The following is a 26,970-nucleotide window of genomic DNA, read 5'->3' as shown; positions in this document are numbered from 1 at the left end:
GACAATATTCTTATTCTGTCCTTGTATTTGACTAATAATGGTATTAGATATAGAATTTTAACTTGGAAAATATTTTCTCAGAATTTCAAAGGCATTGCTTTCTTGTCTTCAGGGTCAAATGTTGCTTCAAGTGGTCTGATAACCATTGTGGTTACTGATCCTTTGCCTTGTGACCTACATTTTTCTCTCTGGAAGGTTTTAGATTCTTTTACGTGTCCAATGATCTATAATTTCATGGTAATGTGATTTAATGGGAATCTTTTTTCTTTTTTTTTAAACGAATGAGACAGACACTCAGTGGCTTTGGCAATATATATGCTAGGTTCTGAGTAACCTCCCTCCTAGTTTCTTTGTACTCTCTTTCTAGAACTCCCATTATCCAGATGTCGGATCTCTTTGATCTTCTAATTTTTTTATCTTTTGTCTCCTAATTTCTGTGTTTAATTTTTTTGTTTACTTTCTGGGGAAAATGTTGTTTAACTTCCGAATGTTACAACATTTATATATCTACTATCAATCTTGCTAATATTCAAGAGGTTTTAATTTTCCTTTTTCAAGGTTTTAGTGTTTCCTTCTCTGGGCATCCTGTTCTTATTTCATGACTGATATTATTTAATCTCTTTTGATCCTGGCATTGTTTATTGCCTCTGAGTTTTGTTATGTTGCTTTTTTTCATTTAATTTTGGTTTCTCTGTTAGTGGTTTTCCTCAAACGTCTGCTTGTCCTGGGCTGTTCATTCGTATTTATGAGTGAGAATGAAAAAGCTGACAGGAAGCTCTGTGAGCACTGATAGGCGCTCCTGTGTCAAGATCCAGGCATCTCTGTATAGTGATGGGACAGGAACTTGGCTATTTTAGCTGTCAGTACCTGCGGTCGTTTCTCTTGGATGATCGATTTCCTTAGAGAGGAATCTAACAAACTGCTGTGAGCGGATGAGAGTGGGAGTGCAGGAGGAGAGTAGACACTCCTGGTTGCGGTATTCTCAGAGCACGTGGAGGAGAGACCTGGGGGTCACCATTCAGAATGGAGGCTCACTCAGTTTCCGTTCTCAGTTGCTGTCTCTGGTGTTTCCGATCTGGAGTCCCTCCCAAGAGTAGACCTGTCAGGCTGTTGCCTGGCGGCAGAGAATTTAAGGCTCTGTTTCTTATACCAACTGTCAACCATTCCATTAAAGGAAGTATCTGGAACCTTTCCAAGGTGCTGTAAATTACCTTGCTCATCCAGATTCACTCCAGTAGGCATTTGGCTTTCTCCTTTCTTCTTAGACAGCCATCTGCTTTTCTGCTCCCCAGATCTGGTGGCCATTCCTTTCCTGCTAGCTTTGTCTCTCTTGATCCTCTAATATTTTTTTGCCTTTTAAAAAAAATCCTTTAACTGTAAGTTTACTGGGAATTGGGAGGCAAATATATGTTCAACCTACCATGTTTAAATGAAAAACAAAGACAAAACCCTATGTAGGACCCTCATCAGGGTTCTGTATCCTTGTACCTCTGCAAGTCTATATCTTGCCGTCACAATTTATTAGTAGTTTTGCTGACAGAGAATGCTAGTTTCAAAATTATTTTCCCTCAGTGCTTGGAGCCTTATCCCATTAGACCTCAAGCATCCACAGATACTGATGAGAACACTGCTGTCTTCCCATGAATGTTCTTGTTCCTTTGTAGGTAATCTGGGTTTTCTCTCTCTGGAAGGTTTCATAGTCTTCTTTATCCTTGATTTTAAATTGCGCAAATTTGTCTCTAGTGGTAGGATGTTTAAAATTCATCTTGTTTGTTGCTCAGTGGGACCTTTCCACCCCAGGAAGAATGGCTCTCACCTCTGATTCCAACTTTTTTTCTACATGCTTTAAAAGGTACAGTCTTTCTGTTTTGGTTTATCTATCAGGAGAAGCTATCTTCAAAAAAATTCTTCAAAATCTCTGATTTGGGGCTGATTCCTACCACCACCACCTCCGCCCTCCTCATCTATGTACGTATGGACATCTCTGCTGTGACTCCTGTAATCTCAGTGGGATTTGGGGAAGGAGAGAGGGTAAATGTGTATCCATTTTGTCACAAGTCTAGATGGTTCACCTCTCTTTCAATATGATCACCTGATTGCTTATACCTCAGAATGTCCAGGTCTTTATTTTCTAAGTCAACCTGAGTTATTTATATGAATATTCACTAGAATATTCTTAGAGAATAGAACCAGTTTTATTTTGCATCATTTTTGCGCATACCTGGAAAAGATGGCTAAATTATGGCTGTTGATATTTATGCTTAGTTACAGCATTCTCAAACAAAAATGTCCCAAGAAAGATCCTAAAAAGAGAATAGTGTGGTTATAGTTTACCTTGACCCTTTTCCTTTTTTTTCCCATCTCTTTTTCATTCTCCCCTTCTGAGTGATCACCATCCCTAATTCCTTTCTTCATCTTTCCTGAGTGTGTGTGTGTGTGTGTGTGTGTGTGTGTGTGTGTGTATTTTGTTGTTGTTCAACTTACTTTCCACATACACTTTGGAAAAATCAATCTTAAGTAATTCTAGGGTCCACACATCACTGTAGAGCACCTGTGGCAGGGACCCCAGCCCTTTGGTACTCATTGAGAAAGAATACTGAAGAGGTAAATACCTGGTCTTTAACCTTGAAAATAAAACTTCTAGTTCTTCCTTAATTGCTTGGACTACACTTTTTAGTTCTGAACTGTTTCCTTGGACTCCACTAGAATAACAAGCTTTTCAAAAACATTAATAGATAAGTCTTCTAGCCTATGAAGTTGTTCTCAAGAATAGAAGTAACAAAAATATACTTCACTGTGAAAATAATAAATGGCCAGCACTAAAAACTAAATACATGAGGTGAAAAATGATTTTTACAACTCAAATATGTTAAATGATATAACACACCCTGGAACCATAAATACAGCCTAGCTTTATGGCTGATAGTCTCCATATGTATGCCTATCAATTCTGAAGGGTTTTTTAAATTTTGTTTTTGGTGAAAATTTGTACATTCTCTGACCAGTCCAGAAAATGTGGGTATTTTCTAGTCAAACAAGTAAAGACCTCTTAAAAATGTGAACAGAGAGTTTATTAACTGGTACAAAAATTTTAAGTAACATTAAAATTACTCAGGTATATCTTCAAAAATCTTGCTTTACGAAGGTTAGAAATGGTCTTAAAATGTTAATACTGAACTTATAGTTTAAGGTCCTAACCTTGATGAGACTCAAAATTTTTATTATTCATCTCTGAAGAATTTACCATAAAAACAACTCTGACAGTTAAATGAATTTATAGTCAGAAATACTGCTACTCTCCGCATTAAATATTAGGGACTTTTCCAGCCCTATTAAGTTTGCTATTGTCATTCTCGTCATTACATGATAAGTACCAAGAAATATGTATTTTAGTAAATCATTTGTTAGTGAATAATATTGTATACAAATGAAACCGAAGAAGTTTAAATTTTAAGATGCAGTTCTTCAGAGAAAATATCCTAAATTTAAAATTTGTTTCAGAATTGAAAAGGGCTTAGCTTTCCCAGCTGTCTTTGGCATAGTCAGGCTTTTCATCAATGCTGAGTCCGGGATGAGAAACTGAGAGCGGTCTCTGTGGCTGACCTGCAGAATAACCCACCCTTAAGCCACTTTGTTTCTAGCTCACTGGTTCTCCAATCATAAAAGAAGACTAATACTTCTGTGTGTGTGAGAGAGGTCATCGCATTTATAATAAAATCTATGTCTTCCGTAATTTATAACTGCCTTCCACCCCAAACAGAAGAAAATGTAGGCTGTAGACAAAAAGTAGTAAGTTTACTTCAATTAAACCGGAAGCTAGTTTAAACTTAAATCTGAAAGATGATTTTAGTCAGCTTCAAGTTTTAAGCCTTAGAAGTAATCTTAAATGCTAATGTTGATAAAATTTTCGTAATTAAAGCATTGTTTCATTCATTGGTGCCAAAATTCTCTTCATGAAAATTATGGCATTTAAGGAACTTGTATTGACCTAGAATGAACATTTGATTGGTCTTGTCAATTAACCAAAGAAAATTTCTTCTTCAAAAAAGTATTTTTAATATAGCTGTTGGGTTTTCATTACAAAACGCTTACTAAATCTTAACTTGTCCTGTGGAAGATTATTTGTGACTATTTTCTTTAAATTATTATTTCAAAATTTATGGAATAATACATGGGAAATGTATGTGTGAGAGTATACATAGATCTCTATACATGTTTTAAAGCGAGAAGTTTTTAAGAGATTACAGAACAGAAAGAGGGAATGCAAGATTCAAAGCATGGATACCCTTAAATGCCAACTACTCACCAATAAACGGACCATATTGTAGTAATTTTAGTGCAAACAGACATGTATTCTGTGTTGTGTGGGCCACCTTTGAACGAGAGGACTCTGTAGAAGGCCAAGGACACAAAACCACAGGAATCTTTAGGGTGGGTCCTCAACGCAGTAAAAATAAAAACAAAGGTACTGGGTATCTTGAGAACTGGCCCGTGCATTTTCCTTCTCTACTTTGGAGTGTGGCAATGATGTGTTCAGGGACTCTGGCCAAATGGTTTTTGAAGGTTTATGAAGCACTGAACATGACTTGGTAATGTTTAGCATGTTTACAAACACATTCTGAAATATTTACATCACAATCTATATAAAAATAAAACTGTGAACAGCTGGACAAGAACACTGATCTACTCGCCGAACTTTTTTCCAAGTTCCTTGACATCGAGGATTGCCAATTGCTTGCCAGTGGAGAGTTTGATTTCTGAAACGATATTTTGAAAATGTTAGTTACGCTGAAAGCAAATCAAAAAGAATTCTAATTTACAGGATCATAAATTGAGGTGTTTTGTTGTTGTTCAAAGAATGATCATACCTGGAGTTTTGAAAGTGCATTAAAAATGGAAATTTTAAAAAAATGATCACAAACTGAGTTTCCCTTCTTAGGGGTTCCATCAAAACAAATTACAAATTAATCTCTATTTGAGGATACCCTCCTGTTGAGAGAGCAGTTTGAGATTACTGTATTCCTTTCTCCCACTTGATCTGAATATATGAAGTGTTACATAAAGGAAAATGGCTCCCTGTTTCACGTATATTTAAATTAGAGGGGTCTGCCCAAATGAGCTCTTGTAATCTTCAACTCTTTGATTCCATAATGAAAAAATGGGAGAAGCAGGAAGAGCAAAGCCAGATTGTTGGAATTATTGTTTCTAAAGTCATTGTAACCTCAGCCAGGGTTTAAGGTACTTTCTGGGTACAAATTAAATTATAAATTCATTTAAAGACAAAATATGGATGAGATATTCAGGAAAATAATCAGTCTAAAGATTTGGTGTCTATTTGATATGAATGTCTTACCTACTTTACTGTTCATGTGGTGTACTCCTTACAAAGGCTATTAGGCACAAGTGACTAATAAACATAAATTCAGGTTATAAATATTAAAATATACTATGGGAATAATGACTAGCTAGAAAGGTCCGTATTTTACTTTCTAATCTGTATTTTTACCAGTTCTACCTGACACGCTTAAAACCATAATCCACGTGTGACCAAAATTGGTCTTTGTCCAAGAGCTCGCCAGCATGAAGTCTACTCTTCTCTTAGAAAGAGTGTTATCAGATTTAACTGATAAATGAGTACAGGATTGGGATAGATTTTTTAGGGTAATAAAGTGTTTTCAGGGTCAATTCTTTTGGACAATTTATAGATTTCTGTAGGTTTCCGGTTCTGCAAAGCTGAGCCCACCACCCTTTCAGTCATGGTTTTAGGACTACCCCCATGGAGCAGTGGTTCTGAAACACTGCTGTGGGAGTGAATCATCTGGGCAGGGGTCAGCAAACCACAACCCATGGGCCAAATCCAGCCCACCATTTGTATTTGTGTGGTCTGTGAGTTTAGAATAGTTTTTTGTTTTTAAAGAAACTCAAAAGAAGAATATGTCATGACACATGAAAATTACATGAAATTCAAATCTTAGTGTCCATAGATACAGTATTTAGAACAAAGCCAAGTTCACCTGCTCACACAGTGTCTGTGGCTGCTTTCATGCTATGATGGCAGAGTTGAGTAGTGAGACCATATAGCCCACAAAGCTGAAAGTGTCTACTCTCTGCCAACTCTTGACCTAGAAGATGGTTAAAAATCCACCCCCAGGGGTGCCTGGGTGGCTCAGTCCATTAAGCGTCTGCCTTCAGCTCAGGTCATGATACCAGGGTCCTGGGATCGAGCCCTGCGTTGGGCTCCCTGCTCAGTAGGGAGCCTGCTTCTCCCCCTCTTCCCTGTTCGTGCTCTATCTCTGTCTCTCTCAGATAAATAAAATCTTTAAAAAAAACAAATTCCACCCCCAAAGATTTTGATTCAGTTCATCTCAAGTGAGGCTCAGGAATCTGTATTTTTATTTTTAAGATTTTTTTTATTTATGAGAGCGAGAGAAAGAGAGAGAGAAAGAGTATGAGCAGGGGGGAGGGGCAGAGGGGAGAGAGAGAAGCAGATTCCCCGCTGAGCAGGGAACCCAGGACCCTGAGATCATGACCTGAGCTGAAGGCAGTCACTTAACCAACTGAACCACCCAGGTGCCCCAGGAATCTGTATATTTTAAATCACCATCCAAAGAGGTTCTGATTCAAGTGGTTTTCAAAACACTGCTTTGGAGTGATCAGGTTTTCAATGGTCAGTTGGGAGCAGGCTATGAACCCCAGTATCCAAATTTACCCATTCATCTCTGCTATAGAGCCTCTGAGTCCCATTGTGTGAACCGGGCCCTGGATTCAGGAATTGCTAGAGAGGGTTCTCCTGACTTTGTGTTTTGACTCCCAAATCCTGCCCTGAGATGCTACGGAATGGTCTGCTGTTCAGGACACAAAGAGGACAGATCTCTCCAGATGAAAAATAAGAAGAGTCCTTCCACCAAAGTTTCTCTCTTACCCATCCGAGTCCAGGCCATCTCCGGAACAGCGAAGGCTCTCCGAGTTCATAGCTGGGGGCTGGCAATCGACGCACACTGTGTACCCCTCTCGGAGATACTGCATCCATCGGGTCAGGGGGCGGTTCTCCGTAGCGCAGTGATGAGTCAGTGACTCTGTCTTGAACTCCATACAGTATCTAGAGCAAAGAACGCAACACTTGCGCGTGCTGTACTGGGAGACAGCCTAACGCCGAACAAAGTCTTAGAAAGCCTGCAACCCCCATGGCACCTGGCCAACTGGAGAAGGTGGTGTGGTGGATCTTCCCGGGCTACACGCCGGTCACGGAACGCCTGGTAAAGTTTCTCACTTGCCGAACTACGATGAGGGATGATGCCTGACTGGCAACTACAGTGAAGTCTGTGGCTCTTTTCCAATCCATGATTGAATTACCTGGTCAACATGAGTTTGCAGAAATTTGGATATCCTGTTTCCTATCTAATCTGACCACCAAATTGTGTCTATAAAGCACATTTCAGTAGGAAAATAGCCCTTAATAACTCTGCTGATAAAGAATAAGAGAAATCAAATAAGAACTTACTTGAGTCTTGAGTCTGAGAACATGTGAGCCCCTGGCGGGCTGGTCCTCCGTGCCCGGCCCGGCACCCGTGCTTTTCTGCCCCACAGACGTTCCCACAGGCCTTCCCCGTGCTCCCCACCCGGCTCACCTGCGTGATCTGAGCTAATGATGAGGAGTTGGGACTTGAATCCAAGCATCAAAGTTATATTGGGCTCATAGATAAAAAGAAATGGGCAGCTGGAGACGTTTTTCTGTGACAGAGGATAGTGTCACCTTCCACTGAACTGTGGAACTCTCTAGCACCGTAGTGACTAGACTCCGAAGGCCCAGGGAGAGCATCCAGACAAGGGTGAACACTTCAGAGTCTTGTACTAAAAAGCAACATGATTTTACAATTCTTCAGGGAAGCAAAACATAGTAAAACTCCTGCATGTTGTGTTTTCGGTTCTAATTAAGCTCCAGTGGGCTAGTTTCTTATCCATAGAATTATGAGCTGTCCTAGGTTAGACGAAAGTGATTGGAAGGTCTGCTTCCTCGAGCTTTAACAGTGGTAGGCCATTCATTAGGTACCTTTAGGTACCGAGGTAGGAAATTCTGTGAAGCGGCTTCAATCAACTTCAGTCAGACAGCTTAACCCAGACGGCTCTTCATTATTTTCTCATTAAATTCTCCTAACAACGCCATGTGGTAGGCACTAATATTCTCATTTTTGAAGAAGAAAAACTGAGGTGGGACAACACATCCAAGGTGTTCTGGCTAGTCCATGGCAGTGTGGGGATCTGAACGTGCAGCTGACTGGGGTCCCTCCGCTGACAGCTGAAGAGCGGACTTCGGGTAAGCATGGGGGACCATCCCAGGCGGTGCCTTCTGTCCTGATAGAAATGCTCAGAGCTGACGCATGGACCACTTTCAGATTAACCAAACACAGGTGGTGCTAGAGTCCATGTTCTCCTAATGACTCTAAGAGGAACATTCTGAGTTCGATTGATAAAGTGATACCATCATTTTATATAGTGTGTTTCTTGTTGATGAGACCTCAGAGACAAATCCTGGCGGCCTCACAAAAACAGGGAAGAGAGAAGTAGATCCCAGCTTTATGGTAAAGGGTCATGTTTTACCCAAAGTCAATGAACAAGTAACAGAAGAAACCCCATCCTACCAAGACAAGCTTTGTGGGCTGACTTGGCCACACAACTGCAAAAGCATAAGCTGAAAAGCCCAAACCAAACCATACAAAACAAAAACACCAAATTACCCGGTGTCCTCTGTGTCTGTAGACCACTGTGGAGAGGTGGCTTGTCTTGTTCTCTCCTTGTTGAACGCAGAGGTAGTTATAAAGGCAGGGACTAGGAAAGAGAGAAGGGCGTTGGACACATGCAGCCTGAAGTTCTCGGAACGACCCTTCCCAAACCTGGTGTCAATCCTGTCTTGAGCCCCCCATCCCTAAGTGCAAAGGGCCGCGGCACACCTCCAGGAATGAGACGGGGCCAAGTTCCCGTGTCCCCAGAACCCAGTTCGAAGAAGATCTGTGTGCACACTGATGGGAGGGAGAACTGCAAGCGTCTGACAGGCAGACTTGTCCTTGGTAATAAGCTGACACTGTGTGAAAGGGGAGGAAGGGGGGGCATGGGGACCAGGAATAGAAACGTAGAGGAAGTAGTGAAAGATGAGAGCAAACCAGGGGGAAAAGGAGGGAATGGAGAATGGGAGAGAAGGTTTTTAAAGATGAAGAGAAATAGAAGAGAAAAGGGAAAGACAGGAAGAATAAAGTAAAAGAATAGGAGGGAGAAAGAACAGAGGAAGAAGACAAAGGAGAGGGAAAAGGGGATGTAAGGAGAAAAAAAGACCACAAGAGAGAGAGGAAACATGAAAAGGAGAAAACCAAAGTACCAAGGGAGAAGGTGTGAGTGTCCCCCCCCAACAGGTCCTCTTGACCCCAGCCTGGAAACTTCTGCACCTCCCCTGTGGTCTCAGGGTGACTGCCTGGTGCCGGCCAGCACAGCAGCCTCCCCATGCGAACCCTCAGCCTCAGGAAAGGAAAGTGAGGTTGGTCCTCTCCTCCTCCCTGTTCCCCACCCCAGCCCAACTCCGACGCTCTGGACTGGAGAGAAGAAAGGGGGCCAGGAACCCTCCCACCTCTGCTCTCTTCTTTCACCGATTGCGTGTCTCATTCTGTTCACTGCTAAATATGGGGCGGCCGATGATCCAGGACAGCGCCTGTATCAATGTCCCGACCCTGCTCTGCTGTCAACTCAAGGAAGGCAGGGTTTTGCCCTGGTCATCACCGTGGCCCTCACACGTTGACACACTCAGTCAGCACGTAGGCAATGAATGGTGGCTCAGTGAGTGAGTGAATGAAGTCACGGACTTGCCACCAAGCCACATGGGTCCTACCTCCCTGTGGTCTTCTGTTCCTACACCGAGCCCTGTGGCTGAGACGGCGCAACAATCCTGCCTACCTTTCGTTTTAGAAACTGGACCGTCCCAGGAAGGGTAGAGACCAGCTGATGTTGGCTTGTGCGCTGCCAAAGTCATCATCAACGTGAACAAAATGGCAAAAGGGCTGCAAAACAGATGCGTCCGCGTGCATTTGTCCTGGCTCCTCACTGGCTTCTTAGGGCCACAAGGTGGCAGCCGAATTCTCGTTTAGATTTTCTCAGGGAGGCCTTTTGCTATGACTAGGGAATGTGAGACCGAGCGGGTGGCCACCTGCTCCTGAGAGTTGCCGGTGTCCTTCTTGTCCTAGGTGGCTTGTGCTTAATGCCTTCGGTGTGAAAATGACTCACTTCTAGCAGCAGACCTCAGAGTCGCAGCTGGGACACTCTTCCTCGCTGCACTAGCACGTTTAATCTGTTTAATTGTTCTCCAGAGAACATGCCTCTCCCTCTAAATGGGACCGTAGCTTTGGAATTTCCCAAACCCGGGGACAGAATCAGAAAGAACAAGGGAGCGCATGTATGTTAGGAACTTACTGTTTCTCTTAGATCTAATTCTCTGGAACACAAACATGGAAAGGATTTTAGCTTTCCCACGTATTGTTTCCCCTTCTGTTCTTCTGACGAATTTCGGAGTTTATTCGGGAAGTGAAGAATGCAATCGCTGCCCAGTGCACGTGGCATTGGACCAGTCAAACTATGACATTTTCAGGATGTGTTTCTTTAGCTCAAAACATTTATTTGATCTCCTTAGTTGTACCGCATGTATTATTACAGAAGTTCAAAGGCAAGGCACTTAATATATAGCTTGGGGCAGGGAGGGGAAATGAGGTTAGGAGGTAGAGGGCAAGTATGTGACTATAATATCTGATATAAAATCCTTAGAAAAAGTTCTATAATAATAATAATAATGAAAGCTAACAATGAGACACTTCCAAGTTTCCAGGCATAATGCCGGGCACCTTTCATGTGTGAATGCATTAATTCTTACAGCCCCCCTCTGGGTTTGGTGCTATTATTTCCCCATTCCACAGATGAGGAAATTATGGCACAGAGAGGTTAAGGAACACGCTCAAGGCTCCCGTCTGAACACGGCAGTGTCAGGCAGTATCTCCAAAACCACGCTCCTCGCTGCCTGCAGACTCTGTAACGTAGATCCCAACGTTTCATTGTTTATGCGGCGTATTTCCTAGGAATTGCTTAAATTCTGTTTTATTTTCCCTTTCAGTCCCTAATATGTCCTTAATATGAAGTAACTTTAAAAGAGGGGAGGGAACATCGTGAGCCCTCTACCTGGAGTCCCTTCAGGCCCCCTGGCAGAGGGGGAGGGCTGGGGTGGGACTTGGGCCCCCGGGGGGTGGGGCGTGGGCTCACGGTGGGCACAGATCAATGCCTGCCAGGACAGTGCCTTGTGTGTTTCCAGCCTGCTTCTTTACAAAGTACCTTCCCGTCCTCTGTGACTGGTCCCCCCAAAACCTTTGTGAAGAGGTTCCCTAATGAGGTGTTCTCAGAAAACTGAGGCTCACAGACGTTAAAGGAAGGGAAAATGATGAAGCAAGGATCCCAACACAGAAGACAGCTTCTGGTTTTTCAATCTACTGTCCACGTTCAGTGCCAAGCCTCTGAGGGTAGGACCTATCCTGAAAGCCAGCCAGTCACCTTGTGTCTTCTGTGTCCTGCCCCCTCGAGCCCTGGCTTGGCTCACTGGCACATTCTACTGAGAGGGGGCACTTCCTCCGTGAACGAGTCTTCAGAAACCAGACCAGCAGCCAGATTGCCCGGGGGTTCTCTGAGCCAGCTCGACTTTTTAATATCTCCCCCAAACTTAATTTCCATTACTTGAGAGTGGTAAGTAATTTAGAAATTGTTTTTGCCTTCAGTCCCACTGTGGCTTATGTGTGGAAGAACACAGCCGGGTGCCCGGGGACAAAGGCTCGCAATAAATCTAGTTCCCCCGCCTTCCCCCTTCCTGGCAACAATATTCAAATGTAATAGATTCTTTGTTAAGAGGCCATTTGCCAACTTTTCTGGCGTCCTATCAGCCTACCATTGTTAGGTTTTACAACAGCTCCACTTCTAAAAGCAGACTTACTTTGAACATGAAAGTAAACCGAATTTGCTTAGGGAATTTCATGAAGTCGTCTGACACAATGGGGTGTCACCAAGGCAGGCTTAGAACCGCTGGTCTGTAGATACAGTGTAAAAGGGAACAGAATGAAAATGTGACAAATAACACCGGCCCGGAAGCACCCGGCTTACGATACACATCGATCTCCTTTTAGGAGGAGTCAGGATGTACAGCTAATGCAGTAATTGGGCTTTTTGAATCTGTTTTTATGATAAAAATAGAGGCAAGATCTGCATTGAAGGAAATGGGGAAATTCAATAGCTACTTGATCATTAATAAGAGAGCTTCAGTGATCGTGTTTCAGTCACGGGTCTCACGGAGCCTTTCTAGTTCTACTTAGTTACCAGAACCTGCAATTGGTATTTTAGCTCTAATGATAACCGGGGCAGCAAAGCAACATCAAGAGGGAAAACCCCACAGGATTTAGAGCCCTGAGACCCAGGGTTAGACTCTGGAAGTCCCTCACAAATGCTGTCGCCTCCCTGAGCTCCAATGTCTTCTTGGTTTCAAGCATAATGAGGCTGTCCCCTTTTCAAGGTAAGCAGGATACTGGGCCCTCAAAGATGTCCATACCCTAATCCCCAGGACTTCTGAACATGTTATTTCATAAAAAAGGATTAAAGTTGCAGATGGAATGAAGGTTGCTACTCAGCTGACCTTAAAATGGGGAGATGATCCCAGATTTTCTCAGCGGGCTGGGTGTAATCACAAGTGTCCTTCGAAGAGGAAGAGGGAGGTGTAACTACAGAAGAAAGCACAGAGATGCAATGTAGCTGGATGTGGAGAAGGAGGGGGGCCCATGAAGAAAGAAATGTGACCGTCTCTGGATGATGGAAAAGGCAAGGAAACGGATTCTCCCCAAAAGCAACGCAGCCGGGCCAGCACCCTGATTCTAGCGCAGGGAGACCTGGGTTGCACTATCCATGGAACCCTAAGATAGTACATTTGAGTTGTGTTAATTTGTGACAGTAGCCTTAGGAAGTGAATACACCCTCCTGTAGGATTGCTATGAACACTGAATCAGTAATGTCGATAACAGCTCTCTGCCCTGCAGCAGTGAGGGGCGGCTATGCCGTGCATCCAAGCCTCCTGCCCTGCGAACAGGAAGTCCAGTGCAGGTGGCGGGGGGCAGTCACAGGTGACCACGCAGCAGGACTGAGAGCCCCCCGGTGGAGGACGGTGCTCCTTCTCCGTGCCTCCGCACCAACCCGCGCGTCCTGCTCTCTGGGCGCTCGCTCATCACGCTGAGCTAGAATCAGCTGTGGCAGGTGCGGTACTCGAGTCTGCAGCTCGGGACTCCAGCAGAGCGCTGGCCCGAGTAGATGTGCAGTGAACCGCCAAGGAATGACACACGTAAATGAACGCATGGGAATTGCGGGGCAAGGGGCTCAGGGTGATCCACCAAATTGCATTTTCACGTCACTGCTCTCGTTTCCCTTTTGTTGTCCTTCATTGTCCCAGGTGTATTCCACAGAACACTAGTGAGTCAGTGAGATCCCCTGGGAAAAGGGGTCATTTCATCAAATAAGGTGGGAAAGCATCCCATAGTCTATCTCCCTCTTGTAGAATGAAAATGCTTATTAGCATAGTAAAGCCTCTGAGAAGTTCTTCGTTAGAGAAAATAGTCTGATTTACCCCCACATTTACCTGACTAAACCCCTGTTTTGCATTTGGGAGCCTCTACCTTCAGGAAAGTGGCATGTAAGGGTTCCCGCTATGAGTTGGGGGCTGAGGGAAGAACGGTGCATCCATACTTGGGCTAGGGCAGCGGTTCTGGAACTTCGGTGGGCAGCAGAGTCCCCTGGACAGCGCTAGGCCCAGCTCCAGTGATCCTGACCTCGTGGGTCTGGGCGGGGCCCGAGGAACTTGCCTTTCTAACGGTTTCCCAGCTGAGGCCGATGCTGCTGGCTGGGGACTACCCTTTAGGAACCACCAGACTGGAATATTCGAGGAGTTCTGTCTTCCCTGACCGGCCTGTGACAGCCACGGCATCCCAATAGGAAAGTGCGTCTCAGGAACCGAAGCCAGGGCAGCAAATGCCAGTGCCCTGTGCCCAAGGAGAGATTTCTCCTCTCTTCCAAAACTGCATTTTACCTTACCTTATTAGGAAAGGCGGCCACTGAGTACAGACCTCTCCTGTTGATGTTATTTCTAAGTCACTAACACCTTGTGGGGAGTCATCTATGAAGACTGCTGCTTTATAAAATCCTCTTACTGGAGTTTGGTGGGAAGGGTGGGTGAGAGGGGTAATTTGGGAACACGAGGACATGCGGAGGAGGACAGCCCCGGGGGCTTTGTCCGGAGGATAGAGTGGACACCTCCAGGCAGAGATGAGAACCCCAGGGGGCAGAGTGTGGGCCCAGTGCTCCCTGCCCTTGGCCCACGTTCCATAGCATCCTCTTCATTGACCTTCCTGTCCCTTTTCCCGTGACCTGCATAATGCTGTTGTAAAGAGATCCCGGACCGCAAAGCGGGTCTGCGACAGCCCTGGTGTAGCACTAAAGAGTCAATCGTACTTAAGAACTACTTCTAGCAACCAGACCCCGTAACTGAGCGAAGTAGCTGCCTCTTGATAGATCAAGTATAGGTTTTAAGAGTCATCCAAAAAATCAGTAATGTCCTACAGCGACTTCCTCCCCGAGTCTTTTCTGCCACGCTCCGCAGAGTACACGAGCCGACCGTGGTTTTGTCCTACTACTGTTTCTGTGAGCACTCAGTTATTTCCCCAGAAGCTTCATCTGACTGCCGTGTCCACGAGACGCCTCTCCCCTGGCCCTTCCGTTAGCCACTCCCCCACCAGGGCCATGGTTTCAAATCACAGCTCTGACCACATCAGAAAATGCTCCAGTAGCTTTCCAGGGCCCCTAAGATGAAGACCAAAATCCTAAACAGAGAGCTCGGGGCAGACACTTGCTTCCCCTCTCAATGCCAGCCCCACTCTCTGTGCTCCCCAGACTCTGGCCTTCCTTCAACCTCTCAAACGGGCCTTTGCTTCCCCGGTGTTAGAGAAATGAGCCAAAGATGTCTCTAGGTTGTTTACTTCCTCACAGCGGGCTGACTACTGTGAGCTCCAAAGCCTACTGGCAGCAAACTCAAATTTTTATGCATTCAGATTGGGTTTTTATTTTTTTTTTAAGATTTATTTATTTTGAGAGAGAGAGAGAATGCACACTTGAGTGAGCATAGAGGGAAGGGCAGAGGGACTCTCAGCTGAGCACAGAGCACCACTGGGCTCGATCGCACGACCTTGAGATCACCACCTGAGTGGAAACCAGGAGTGGCCCCTCCACCGATTGAGCCACCCAGGCACCCCCCAAATTGTTTTACAAATTGCCAAACAAGGAGATTTTTAGCCATTTGGGCCCTGCCTGCTTTACATACCCTGTGAAACCACACCTGGCATCTTCTGGCCATTGATGAGCTAAAAAGCCTTGGAGTTGTAAGACCCCCAAGCTGCCACCACCCTTGCCCTTCGAAACTCTCTGACCCATGCTGCTTAGTTGCCATCACCTAGACACACAGCCCCTGGCAGATTCCTCTCCTCGCCCTCCGGATGGCGGTCCCCACACCATAGCCTCTGGACTTCCCCTTCTCACGCAACCCGATCCAGACACCACCCAAAAAAGCTTATTGTGGATTACCGCCTCTTGTAGTCCTGTTTTCCCTACATCAGCCCCCAAATCCCTTGAACCCCGATACCTGACTACCTGGTTCACCATGCCAGTCTCTGTCTGGAAAGTTCTACACTTCTCAGCCTTACCTGCCCTTCCTTAGGGAAGTCCCTTCCCCTCACCACTCCTGGGGCTCCCCTCCTCCCCCAAGGCCCCCGGGAAATCAACTTATTACACACCCTCATAGCTCCAAGCAATTCACTCGTTCAGGACCAGTTGCACCAAATTGCAGCTGTAATTTTCTGGGACTGATTTCCTAAGATCATTGATTATCATCCCCCCCCACCCCCACCCCCAGACTGTGATCTGCCCCACAGCAGGCTCACGCCAGCATACGTCACCAAGGTAACCCTGGCACCCAGCCCAGTGCCTGGCAACCAGTAGACTCTCAATAAATATTTGTGCATAGAATAAAAAAGGAGCAAAATGGCTTGATGAGTGTCATGTTGGCATAAAAATGTCCAGGTTCCTATGAAAGACATATGACCTTTGTTATCCTGAGAAGTCAGTGTTTTGTTCTATCAGATTCAACAGAGATGAACACATTGGTGTTGGCCTGTTTGCTTATTTCTTTGTGAGCTTTATACAGCTCCGGCTCATTCATAGGCTGAATTCTGGCCCCCCCACTGGCCACTCCACAACCAGAATGATCTTTTCAAACCACAAATCTGATCACACCAGCCCCAATGCAGTCAGCTGGAGAGGAGGACCAGGTGTTTTACGAGAATAATTTATCACTGCTTGGGAATTAATCCCTTTCCTATCACCTTCGCACGTGTGTGATGAGTGGACCGGACTGCACAGGAATTAAGGTGCAGGAGGAATAGTTACCTTGTGGACACTTACTATCCGGTGTGACATACTGTCGTCCTACCTCAAGTCCTTCGTCGCCAGCTTGAGTTCGCTAAAAATCAGAACGCACTGAGTCCTTTCCGCCAAGTGCACGCCCAAAGCGGGGGCCACCACGGGGTTCAGAACACACCGACCACGGAGGGGGTGGGGGAGGGAGGCCCTGCGGCAGCCGGCACTCACTCCTTTATCAAGCATTTCCTGAGCTTCCTGTCCACCCTGGGCGGGCCGGCCCATCCCGCTCCCCCGCCGCGCACGGAACTTTCCCCGCTGGCAGTGCGCACAGACAACAAAGGCCGCCACCGTGAAACCCCCAGTACCGAAGGAGTGCCCGCAGTCCTGGCCCGGGGCCGTCGAGTAGTCCAGGCAGCCGGCTCTCTCTTCCAGGGGCGGGCAGGGCGCGCCGCCGTTCCGGGGCTCCTGCTGCACCGGGCGCCTCCGCACGCGGGCCGCGGGCTTGCACTGGTCGGCGCAGCCGCTCCAGGGGCTCCACTCCCCGACGATGCACGGGCGAGCTGAAAAACAGCACGGCGGGATGGCACGCTCACCTGGGCAAACCCGGCCGCCTGCCGCCAGCTCCCGCCAGCATCAACAGTCGAGGTTAGCCCACGCAGACCGCGCTTTGACTGCGCCCTGGACCGGGAGGAACACAGTCTCAGCAGGGCTCGGTGGACCGGGACTAGCCCCCCCCCCCCCCGCCCCGATGGGTAGCTGATAACCCGCACCCCTTCGAGGCAGGCGGCCGGGCAGCTCATCTGGGGTCATAAGGATGGGTCTGAGCCAGGGACACACCCGAGTTAAGACAGTGAAGCCTTCAGGGGTACTTCCTCATACTCCGTGGGCTTAGATAAGATCTTTGCTCTTGCATTTCCTTGATTTTAACTTTATCTTCCCCTGCCCAGAACATTTTTATTGTAACAGCAATACATATTCATTGTAGAAAACGTCAAGGGAAAAAAATGTAAAAGAAAATCCCCACATCACTTCTTATCCCCAAATGTGTCTCTCCATCAGCCCTGGTTTAGGGCCACAGCAAGGGACCTGTAGACTTGGGACTTCTCTTAGGTGCTGGATTCTCATCCTCCATGGCTCTTGGGCCCCTAAACTAGGAGAGCTGGAGTTTGCAGAAGAGCAACCAGAGCCCACGGAGGTAAAGAGTACTCACCCCCAGGCATGAAGAGGCAGAGTCAGGGGCAAGAATTTGCCTATAGTGACAATTCTCTGGCCATGACTGGAAAATCTATGTGGTTGCATGTTTAACTTTCCCATTGAAAGTCCTAATGAATCTTTTAAAAGGACTATAATGAGTTTTTCAGTGGAATTATTTCAGGATTTGAGATTGTTTATAAGAAAAAGAATAAGAAAACAAAAGAGGTCCTTCTGAACTAGACGCCCGAATTCTTTCTTTCCCACAAAATGTGACCCACTTTCCCTACCATCCTCATACTTTCAAGCTTGCAGAGTCTTCACCAAGAAAGCACTCTAACCTCTCTGAAATCTTGACTTGGACTTCTGACAGCTTGGACTTGAAAACTCATTTGACCTCTCCGCACACTCTCCTGAGGGTTCATGGATTTTGTAAGAACGATCTTTTGGCAGCCCGCGGCTCACCCTGACATGAAAGGGGTCCCATACAACATAAGCATCTGTCAGTAATTCAAAGACTTCAGGCTGTTTTAAAACATGCTTTTATTAATCATCTAAAAACTCACAGGCATCCCACGTCAGGCAGGTAAGGAAGCAAGGTTGAGGCACGGGAGACTTGTCGCCCGTACCCGCCAAGCACAGATCCTTTGGAAAATCAGTAACAGGCCACTTTCCGCTCTTGTCATTTCTTGTGGATCCCTCCCCTTTTATTTTCAGGATGCCGTGATTGAATTGGGCCCTAGCCAGACACACTGAGGCTGCCTGCTGGGCTAGCAGCTGATCGAAAAGCCCTCCTCCTGTCCTTAAGTCTTCCAACAACTCTCCCTGTCACCCAAATCTCTTCATCCCTGAGCCACCTTAGTCTTGCCCTGATGTGTTGGCCTTGAACAACGCTTAATAATACACCTAAAAAACACAAAACGAGACACTTGTTTCAAAGATTAACACTGGACATCACTATAGAAGACCATTTTGCCGTGGCATTCACTCAGAATTTAGTAATATGGCCTCGGTTTGAGGACACAGTATCCATATGGTAAAAGATGATACTGGGGACAGTTTGCTGACAGAAGTTAGTTTCCCGGTATTTCTTCGACATTTGTGTCTCATGTGCAATGTTTATTTTTTTTATTTGGTTTGACCCACAGTTAACGTCCTCAAATCACAGAATCACTGAATTGGTTGTTGTTCCTATCTGTTAACGTTTGACCTTGGAAAATGCTATGTCTCATATTTCCAATCCATGACTTTAACAGCCTCATAAAGAAGATCAGAAAGTTTTGGGTCCTGAGCATTCATTATGAGACAAAATGAAAAAAAGTTCACATAGAATTATACAAGTATAAAGGGGTTCCAAAAAATACTTTGAGGTGGAAGGTGCATCAGAGGTATTTATTCCTATTCTGCATAAAAGATTATATTCACGATTAACTTGTGGACTTCTGATTGTGTGGAGTGCAATACACCATAGATCACAAGAGATCTTTGGCCACGGAGGCCACGGGAAGTACGGAAACTTCTGACAGATTTATTACCTTGAGTCATATATTATCACTGCATGACACACGTTTCCTTTGAATTATTCTGTTAGTATTCACTTTTACAGCCAGCAAGTCAAAATATTCTTTCTTAAAATCTGACTTTCTCAATCTTCCCATTTCCCTCGTTATTACTAAAAGCCAATAGACCTAGTGAGCAAAGTGATCATCTCTGACTCCAAGCTCGCCACAGCTTCCCAATGTCCTCATGGTAGGATTTAATGACATCATCCCACCCCACTTAGAAGAAAAAGAAGCTTAGGCTTCACGGATGCCAGAATGTTCGGTGAGCTATTTCCTTTGTTGAAACTCAATATACTATTCAGGTGGAGTTTCCCAGAAGCAGACTCTGAGCCATGGATTTCAATGCAAGTAATTTATTTGGGAGGTGGTCCCAAGTGTAATAAGAGCAGAGACAGCGAAGAGAACAGAGACATAGATCCCTAAGTTCCTGCTTTAGGCCCAGAGGGCACATCTGGCTCTCAGCTCACTAGGAAGTGAGATGATGAACAGACCCAGAGTACAAGGAATTACCAAGTCCTTTCCGAAGTTCTGACTAGTCCCCTTTCCTCAAGAGCTTTCTGGTTATCCAATGTCCCTACCACGACCACAAGGAGAATGGCCAACAACAGAGAAATCAGTTATGTATTTCAGTAGGGAATCTGCCCAAAGCAAGAGTAGGGCACATTTTCAGGGATATCCAGTCATATCCAAGTTACAATTACCTTAAAAAATTTTCCACTAAGCTTTAAAAATATAATAATAATAATAATAATAATGATAAATAGCTTTTTAAACTCTCTCAGTGCATTGCTATTAAATTTGGAATAAAATCAAACTCTTCACTGTGGCCGACAAGGTTGTGGGTGAACCAGCCTGTGCCCCTCCCCTCCCACCTGGAGGTGCCCCCCCCCCCCCCCCCCCCCCCGTCCCTGCTCCAAGCTCCAGCTAGGCAGGCCTCCTTATACCGAACTCTGTCACACTCCGGGACCTTGCGTGTGTGTTCCCTCTGCCAGGAATGTTCTTCCCACATGGCGCATGCCTAGAGTTGGCTCATCCTTTAGGTCCCAGATGAATTATTCAGGGAGCCCTTCTCTAGCAGGTGATCTAAGTAGGCTCCCAGTGCCACTGCCGGCCTCCCACCTGCCACACCACAAAATGACTTCCTCTCAGAGCTCAGTGTTCCTTGCTTTCTAATATTTCCATAATTCAAAATTACATATTTTCCGTATTTATCTGCTTTATTTATTGTTGTTGAGTTTTTCATTTCGTGCCTGGTGTTTGGCACGTGGCAGGTACTCAATAAATATTTGTTGAATGAATGAATGAATGAATGAATGAATGAAAGAAAGAAATGGCATTGGACAAATTCCTCCTCCTTCCTAAACAGATTTTCTACATTGAAACAGATGCTGGTTTGCTCAGATCATTAGTTAGAAGCCGAAGCACTGACTGAGGCTCGAGAGTGGGAAAGGAAAGCCGGCCGAAGGACCAGAGCAAAATCAGAAACTTCACAGGCAAAAATACAGAAATTCTTAACCCCGGGCAAGAGTCGTCTGGGCTCTGCCGGCACGCGTGGCCTGCAAGGAGCGTGGCTTTCTGGGTCTAACGGTTATGTGGATCCCCGCTTCTGCGGGCGGCCACAAAGCCTTCAAATGCTTCTAAATCCATTTAGAGCTCCTGCCAGGACCACGTCTCGAAAATAACAAGTTTCTTTCATTTTATTATCAGTGGCATGGAGTGCGATTTCCTCTTAGTTGATCCACATGTCCCCCCCTCAAGAATGTCAGAATACGGTGGGAAAAAAAACACACCTATGTTTATCTTATCCGTGCAGCTCAGGGACTCAATGTCTCAGAAGGTCCCCTTCCCTCTCCAGCAGGGACCTTTCAGGTTGATGACTCCAGCAGTGGGACCCATCTTTCTAGAGCCACTCCCCCTCTCAGAATGACCAGCGGGCCCTCTCCAGGTCCATTCGTAGCCTCCGAGAGCAGGGACAACCAGAACTAGACACACTATTCTCAGTCTTAGGTGCCAAAAGGTAACTAAAAACACCACCTTCGGCTGCTTTTCTTGATGACACTACATACACACACACACACAACAACAACAACAACAACAGACAGAGCTGACAGCCAGTCCTTCATTTCTATACATATAGTTTGGACATTCTTCTTAATATAAAACCTTGCTCTCACGTTCATGCAGTGTCTCCTTGGCTAATCACAGATCTGGCCCTGCCTGCTTGGCTCTTTGCCGCCTCAAAGTTTAAGGCCACCCACGAGCAAGTGCTTTCTCCTTCATGTTAAGTTCAAATAGTCCTAAGTCACTACTACGAAAATATTCTTCTTGCATTTTATCCACAGCAGTGGCATTTACGCATAGCTTCTGTTTCTTGACATTCCGTGGAAGAAAAATAAAGCAGCCTTTTCACACACACACACACGCACACACACACACACACACACGCACACATCTCATGATAACATGATTTTAAATGTCATAGGCCTTTTTCTCTTTCCTCGTGTATCCCCTTTTCTGGGAAATCTTGTCAAATCTTCTCTGAAGGTCAAGTGAGACTACATTGCCTAAGTGCCAATTTACCGCCCCCTCCGAAAGCTCTAATAAAATGATCAAGTTTTTTTTTTTTCCTCTTGCAGAAATCATGTTATCTGGTCCCCAGTGGGTTTTTTTTCTTTTGAGATATTAACTGGACAAGTTCAAGTTCATGAAATCCTAGAGAGACAATAAAAAGGACTCCCTCATGAGAAAAACAGAATTTTATACACCATGCAAGCCCAGAGAAAAAGGGCACACAGAGCATAAAGAGAACTCTGCCTTTACTCGGTAGTCAGTGTCTAGGTGAGTTGTTCCCTTCTGTTGTGCATTTCTGTATTTTCCAAGTTTTCTGCAAGAAACATATTTTGTAGACAAGGAAGGAAAGGGTCATCTTTAAAAGGATTGGGGGGGGGGCTACTGGCCAGATGGTAGCGCCCTCTGCAGCCCTCGGTGGAATGACTGCTCGGGTTGTTGAGAGAAACATAATTCAGTGACACCACGATGGCTGTTAGGGGATTGTAAAGAGGGGCAGGACATGCTTCTTTTGCCCTTGAGGAGTATCAGTCAAAGGAGAGAGAAGGCTCACTCACTCTACCAGGATTTATCTGGGCCTGCCCTGCCAAGTACACAGCTTCTCATAAAGCCTCATTCCTCTAAGGGTCAAAACATAATGTTTAAACGTGTGGGCTCTGGACTTAGAGTTCCTGGGTTCAAATCTCACTCCATCGCTTGTTAGCCGTATGACTTGGGACAAATTTCCCAACCTCCCAGCGCTCTGATGACCACAGTGGTGGGTTGGGAGCTAAGTAAGACTACCGCTGTGAGGTGCCTGGCACGGAGTAAAAGTAGCAGAAGGGTTAACAACTTCACCCTCCTCCACTGAACACCCAGGGCTGCAGCCCAAGCCTGCAAAGTCAAGTCATGTTGAATGCTGGCGTCAGGCCCTGCTCATTTTTCCTACAGAGACAAAGGCAGGGGAAGCCACATGCTGTCTCTCGGGCCGCTATGGTTCCAGTAAAGCCTCAACTTTTCTAAATCACCGTAGATGGTGACATCCTTTCTTTGGGTGAGTTTTGGGGCCCGTATTTTCCAGTACATTTGTCCTTTCTCTTCTAGGTATGCTGTCAGTAGATTTGGGCCAGTTAGTTTCCTAGATTCCCCAGGAAATCTAGGAGAAAAGACTGGCTCACATGGGCTACTCGATTTTTCCCTGCTCCACTTGGGTTCATTATTACTCTTTTCTGAATTTGCTCATCAAAAATCTAGTGTAGCCTACTGTTTCTATGATCTTAGAATGTAGACTCCAGGAACCCAGGTGATGAACTAGAGACTGGGCGTCGTGAGCCGGATAAGGAAACCTTCTAATAAGTTCTTCCTCGGTAGGTAACTTGGATCTGTCCTCTACCTCTCCCTATCCCTGGTCAGGCACAGCCAATGGAGAATTTTCTATTCCTTTTTTTTTTTTTTTTTTTGGTGGGGGCTGGGGTATAGAGATACATAATTGGTGTTGAAACCAATACCAACATCATAATGAGACTTTTCTGAGATCATTCCTTTCAGAACAGATATTTTTGGCAGTTCCGTAATTCCACAGATCCAATAACCTATTTTTATTTTTACTAAGTAAAAATACAAAGTCCTATTTAGAAAAAGAAGTTCCAGTATTTCATCTCTTAGCTACACCAAAAAAAAAAAAAAAAGTCTTTACAAAGAAGAAAAAGTCAGAAGGAAGAGAAATAAGGCATTCTTAGCTCTACTGATACAGCTCCACTTTTGGTTCACATGTCATGTCATTTCAGTCAAGAAGGTTTTAGATGGCATCGACAGGTAACATAACATTGGGTAAGGAGAGGAGATCCTAAGGGGCAGAATGATTCCGTCTATGGAGTGGCTGGCGGGCCCTGAGCTGCCGAATGTTGATATATTCAGGAATAAATAACAACCACGCACAACAGATGTGGCAGATGGCAGCTCGAAATCGGGCAGCCATGGGCTCAGACGTCACCGTGCTGCCCGTTCATGTTAACTTAGTGATGGGAGAGCCCTGGGACAGCCCCAGCTCCCGCGTCTGTAAGGCCAGTGAGAGTCCGCACAGCCAGGACGCCTGTCGCCTGTCGGGGGCTAAGGAGATGGAGTGTCTGGGCTCCGCCCGCCCCTTCTCACCCTCGGCTCTGCGGAGCGGGCGGGCTCAGTCTTCCAAGTGGCCAACTTCCAACTGTCTCTATTTTCTCCTCTCCTCCCAGAAACTCCAGGCGCAGAGATTTACCAACGACGAGCCCTTTTGGTCCTGTGTCTGCTTCTGCGAGGGCCTGCGAGGGCCTCCGCTAACTCCCTGGGGAAGGGCAGTTAAGGCTGAATATGCTCCTTTAAAAAACCTTTTGGGCTCCTTTCTTTTTCTGGTTTCAGTTCCCAAGCCTGCGGCTCACCCGCTCTTCCCCAGGCACCAAGGTGCTGTGATTTCTTGCTGAGCCCTTTCCAAGATGGTAAGGTCATCTCCTCTCTGCTCCTCCTTACCCAACACATCCCCGCTCCAAATGCTAGGCTCTGTGTTTTAATAGCTCTACCTCCTGCACCGAAAAGACGGGATTTATTTGTGACCAAATAAAGACTTTGAGGATCTGCCACCCCTCACAGCACTGCGAGGCCTCCCTGGAAAGCCAGTTCTTCTCATGACACTGGGCTGTTCCCACCCCCCCGCCCCGCCCATGCCTCTCCTGTGCCTAAATCTCTTCGAATCCATCTGGGTTCGCCTCCCGGCCTGTCCACCAGCATAGCCTCAGGGTCGAGCCCAGTTCCTGGCACCAAAGGCAGATACCTACAGGTGCTGCAGAGTGACCACGTGATGCTTCCTGCTAGAGTTTTTCTTCCCCTTCTAGAGACTTCTTGCTTACTCTCCAAGACCATGCTTGCACGTTACTTCCTCCAGGAAGTCTTCCTTGAATCCCTTGGGTCTTCCGAGTTTTCCCTTCCTAGCCTCCTGGATTCTTCATTTGGGCACTAAGCATGTTGTAGGTGCTTCGCAGGTGTATTTCCCTGTTTGTGAACTTGTAGGGAGCAGAGACTGTGTCCTCATCTTCTTTGTACCCCTGTGCTTATGTACCGGGGCACATTATTTGGCCTACAGGAATACAGGAGTTGACGTCGGATGCTCTTTGGAGGGGCACTGCGTTTCCTAAATAACGGACGCTTCACCTTACTTGAGTGGTAAAATACCCTCGCCTTGAAGCAGGAAAGGGAGAGAGGCTTATCAAAAAGAGGATCAATATTCATAGGTTAATCATTAGCTTTCAAACAGGATCAAAAAAAATCTTCATGTTTTTCAATTGTATGCTTTCAGGAGCAGGTCTGGGTGCTCTCGTGCCTGGGGCTGGTGGCCTCTTCCAGCTTCATGGAGGCTGAAGGGGTGCTCCTCTTGACAGGGCATCTGGTTCCCCAAGTAATGACACAGACCTGCGGGTTACTCTCCCCAGAAGACGCCGAGGATACCACAACCTGGGGATCCTTGAGGCCAAACCCTAACATATGTGAGGCATTTGGGGTGATGAGATGAGCAGGGAGCAAGGTTACTCTTATTTCTAGAGCTGGCTTCTCTCAGATAAATCTTGTCCTCTAGGACTATACTCACCATTTCTTCATCTTTTAATTTAGTTAAATCAACATCTATTGAGCCCTTGCCAGGGGCTGTGATACTGTGGGAAATTGGAAGATGAAAAAGACTGACCCTAAAGGAAAACCAGCAGGATTAAAACATAATGGGAACCCCCAAATAAAAACCTTTATCATGCTATAGAGATAAAATTGAATTCAAAGAGCGTATCAAACCCCTCCAAGGAGAAAGGAGTTGTGCCACATGCTGGAGTGGAGTGAGGACCACTCCACTCCACTTGGAGTCCCGAAGTGGTCCTCCAAGAACTTGTTGTGCAGAAGTAAGTACCCTTCCAGAGCAAGCCCTTGGCACCAAGTGGGATAATTACACATCCCTACCCTATTCACCCCTCACAAGGCCCCTAAGATCCCTGAGGGTTAACAGAATGAACATCGTGGAGCCTGGCCCAGGGACATTCCCTGAAATCTGACATGCCATCTTTCCAGGTAGGAGGTGGCCCTATCAGGCTGGAGTTCCTGAACCGAACACGCTTCCAGGAGAACAGATGGCTCTAGGCCCTTCCATGCAGGTTCTCATGGGGAGAGGTGCTTTGGAGTGCTCTGTCTAGGCGGAGAGGACTGGAAGATGCCTGGATAGAAGGAGCTGGAGGATCCTAGGATACAGGAAGCTGGGTGTACCTGGATGGACGGAGGGGTCTCGAGGACTTTAGGATGGGGGGAGCTGAGCACACCTAGGTGAAGGAGGCTGGCGGACCCTAGAATGGAGGGAAGTGTACCTGGGTGGAGGGGTAGGCCTGGATAGACGGTCTGGACACGCCAGGATGGAAGGGGCTGGGGGATACTGGCTCCCGGGGCCGCGGTCCTTGGTGTGGGATCGTGTGCCCCTTGGCTGCTGGCTAAGGGCCCGCCCCCCCCCCCCCCAACCTCGGCCCCGCCACCCACCTGGGCATGCCCTGGCGTAGTCGAAGCAGCAGTCCCCCGTGAGGCGGCAGGCTTGGTCGCAGAAGCACGTCCCGTAAACCCTGTCCAACCTCCAGCCACGCACGAAGCAGGCGGCGTCCCGGCCCGGGCAGCAGCGCCCCGCCTCGGCGCAGCCTGCCAGGGTCCCCGGCCACAGCCGCGCCAGAGCGCACAGCGCCATCCACAGGGTCCTCATGGCCAGCGCTCCGGCGGCGCCTGCCACGCCGCAGACCTTCGGGAGAGTGCGGAGCTGCTCGGAGAGCGGCCGGCCTGAGCAGCCCGAGCGGCCGGCGACGCGCAGCCCGGCCCGGCCCTGCCCCGCGCCCGGCCCCCGCCCTCCGCGCCGCCCCTCCCCAGTCCTGGCGGCGCGCCGCTCCGGGCGCGGGCGGGTGCTACGGCTGCCCCCTCCCAGGTGGGGAGGGCGCCTCGCCCCGGGGCGCCCTGCAATCAGCGCTCGGGGCACCGGCCCCCCGGCCGCTGCCAGCCCGCCCGCGGCCCTGCGCCCCTCGCCCGCGGGACCGCCCCGGGAGAGAGCCGAGCAGCAGGTGCTCGGGGATCCCCGCGACCCAGGGAGCGTCGGGGCCGCCAGCAGCTCGTC

The 26,970-nt window shown here is 46.9% G+C and overlaps 1 protein-coding gene across 1 annotated transcript; it reads right to left on the bottom strand.

The window, feature by feature from the left end:
- Nucleotides 1–1,978: 1,978 nt before the first annotated feature.
- SBSPON (somatomedin B and thrombospondin type 1 domain containing) lies at nucleotides 1,979–26,675 on the bottom strand. Its single transcript, XM_045810180.2, has 5 exons — nucleotides 26,355–26,675; nucleotides 16,884–17,078; nucleotides 8,736–8,826; nucleotides 6,923–7,099; nucleotides 1,979–4,757 (listed from the first exon to the last, which is right to left on the bottom strand). The coding sequence occupies exons 1-5, from the start codon at nucleotides 26,566–26,568 to the stop codon at nucleotides 4,640–4,642; spliced, it is 795 nt and encodes a 264-aa protein (XP_045666136.1). The 5' UTR covers nucleotides 26,569–26,675; the 3' UTR covers nucleotides 1,979–4,639.
- Between the last annotated feature and the right edge of the window lie 295 nt (nucleotides 26,676–26,970).

This window comes from Ursus americanus, chromosome 9 (genome assembly GCF_024610735.1).
Source record: "Ursus americanus isolate L20-20 chromosome 9, mUrsAme1.1.p, whole genome shotgun sequence".
NCBI lineage: Eukaryota > Metazoa > Chordata > Mammalia > Carnivora > Ursidae > Ursus > Ursus americanus.
Note: the sequence above shows the minus strand (reverse complement) of the source record. Positions and strands in the feature narration are given on the sequence as shown.

Coding starts and splice junctions, on each gene's coding strand:
- SBSPON (XM_045810180.2), bottom strand. CDS start 26,568: ATGAGGACCCTGTGGATGGCGCTGTGCGCTCTGGCGCGGCTGTGGCCG. Junction 8,827..16,883: donor GGACTGCGGGCACTCCTTCG/GTACTGGGGGTT, acceptor TCTCTTTCCTAG/TCCCTGCCTTTATAACTACC. Junction 4,758..6,922: donor GATGGCCTGGACTCGGATGG/GTAAGAGAGAAA, acceptor ATATCGTTTCAG/AAATCAAACTCTCCACTGGC.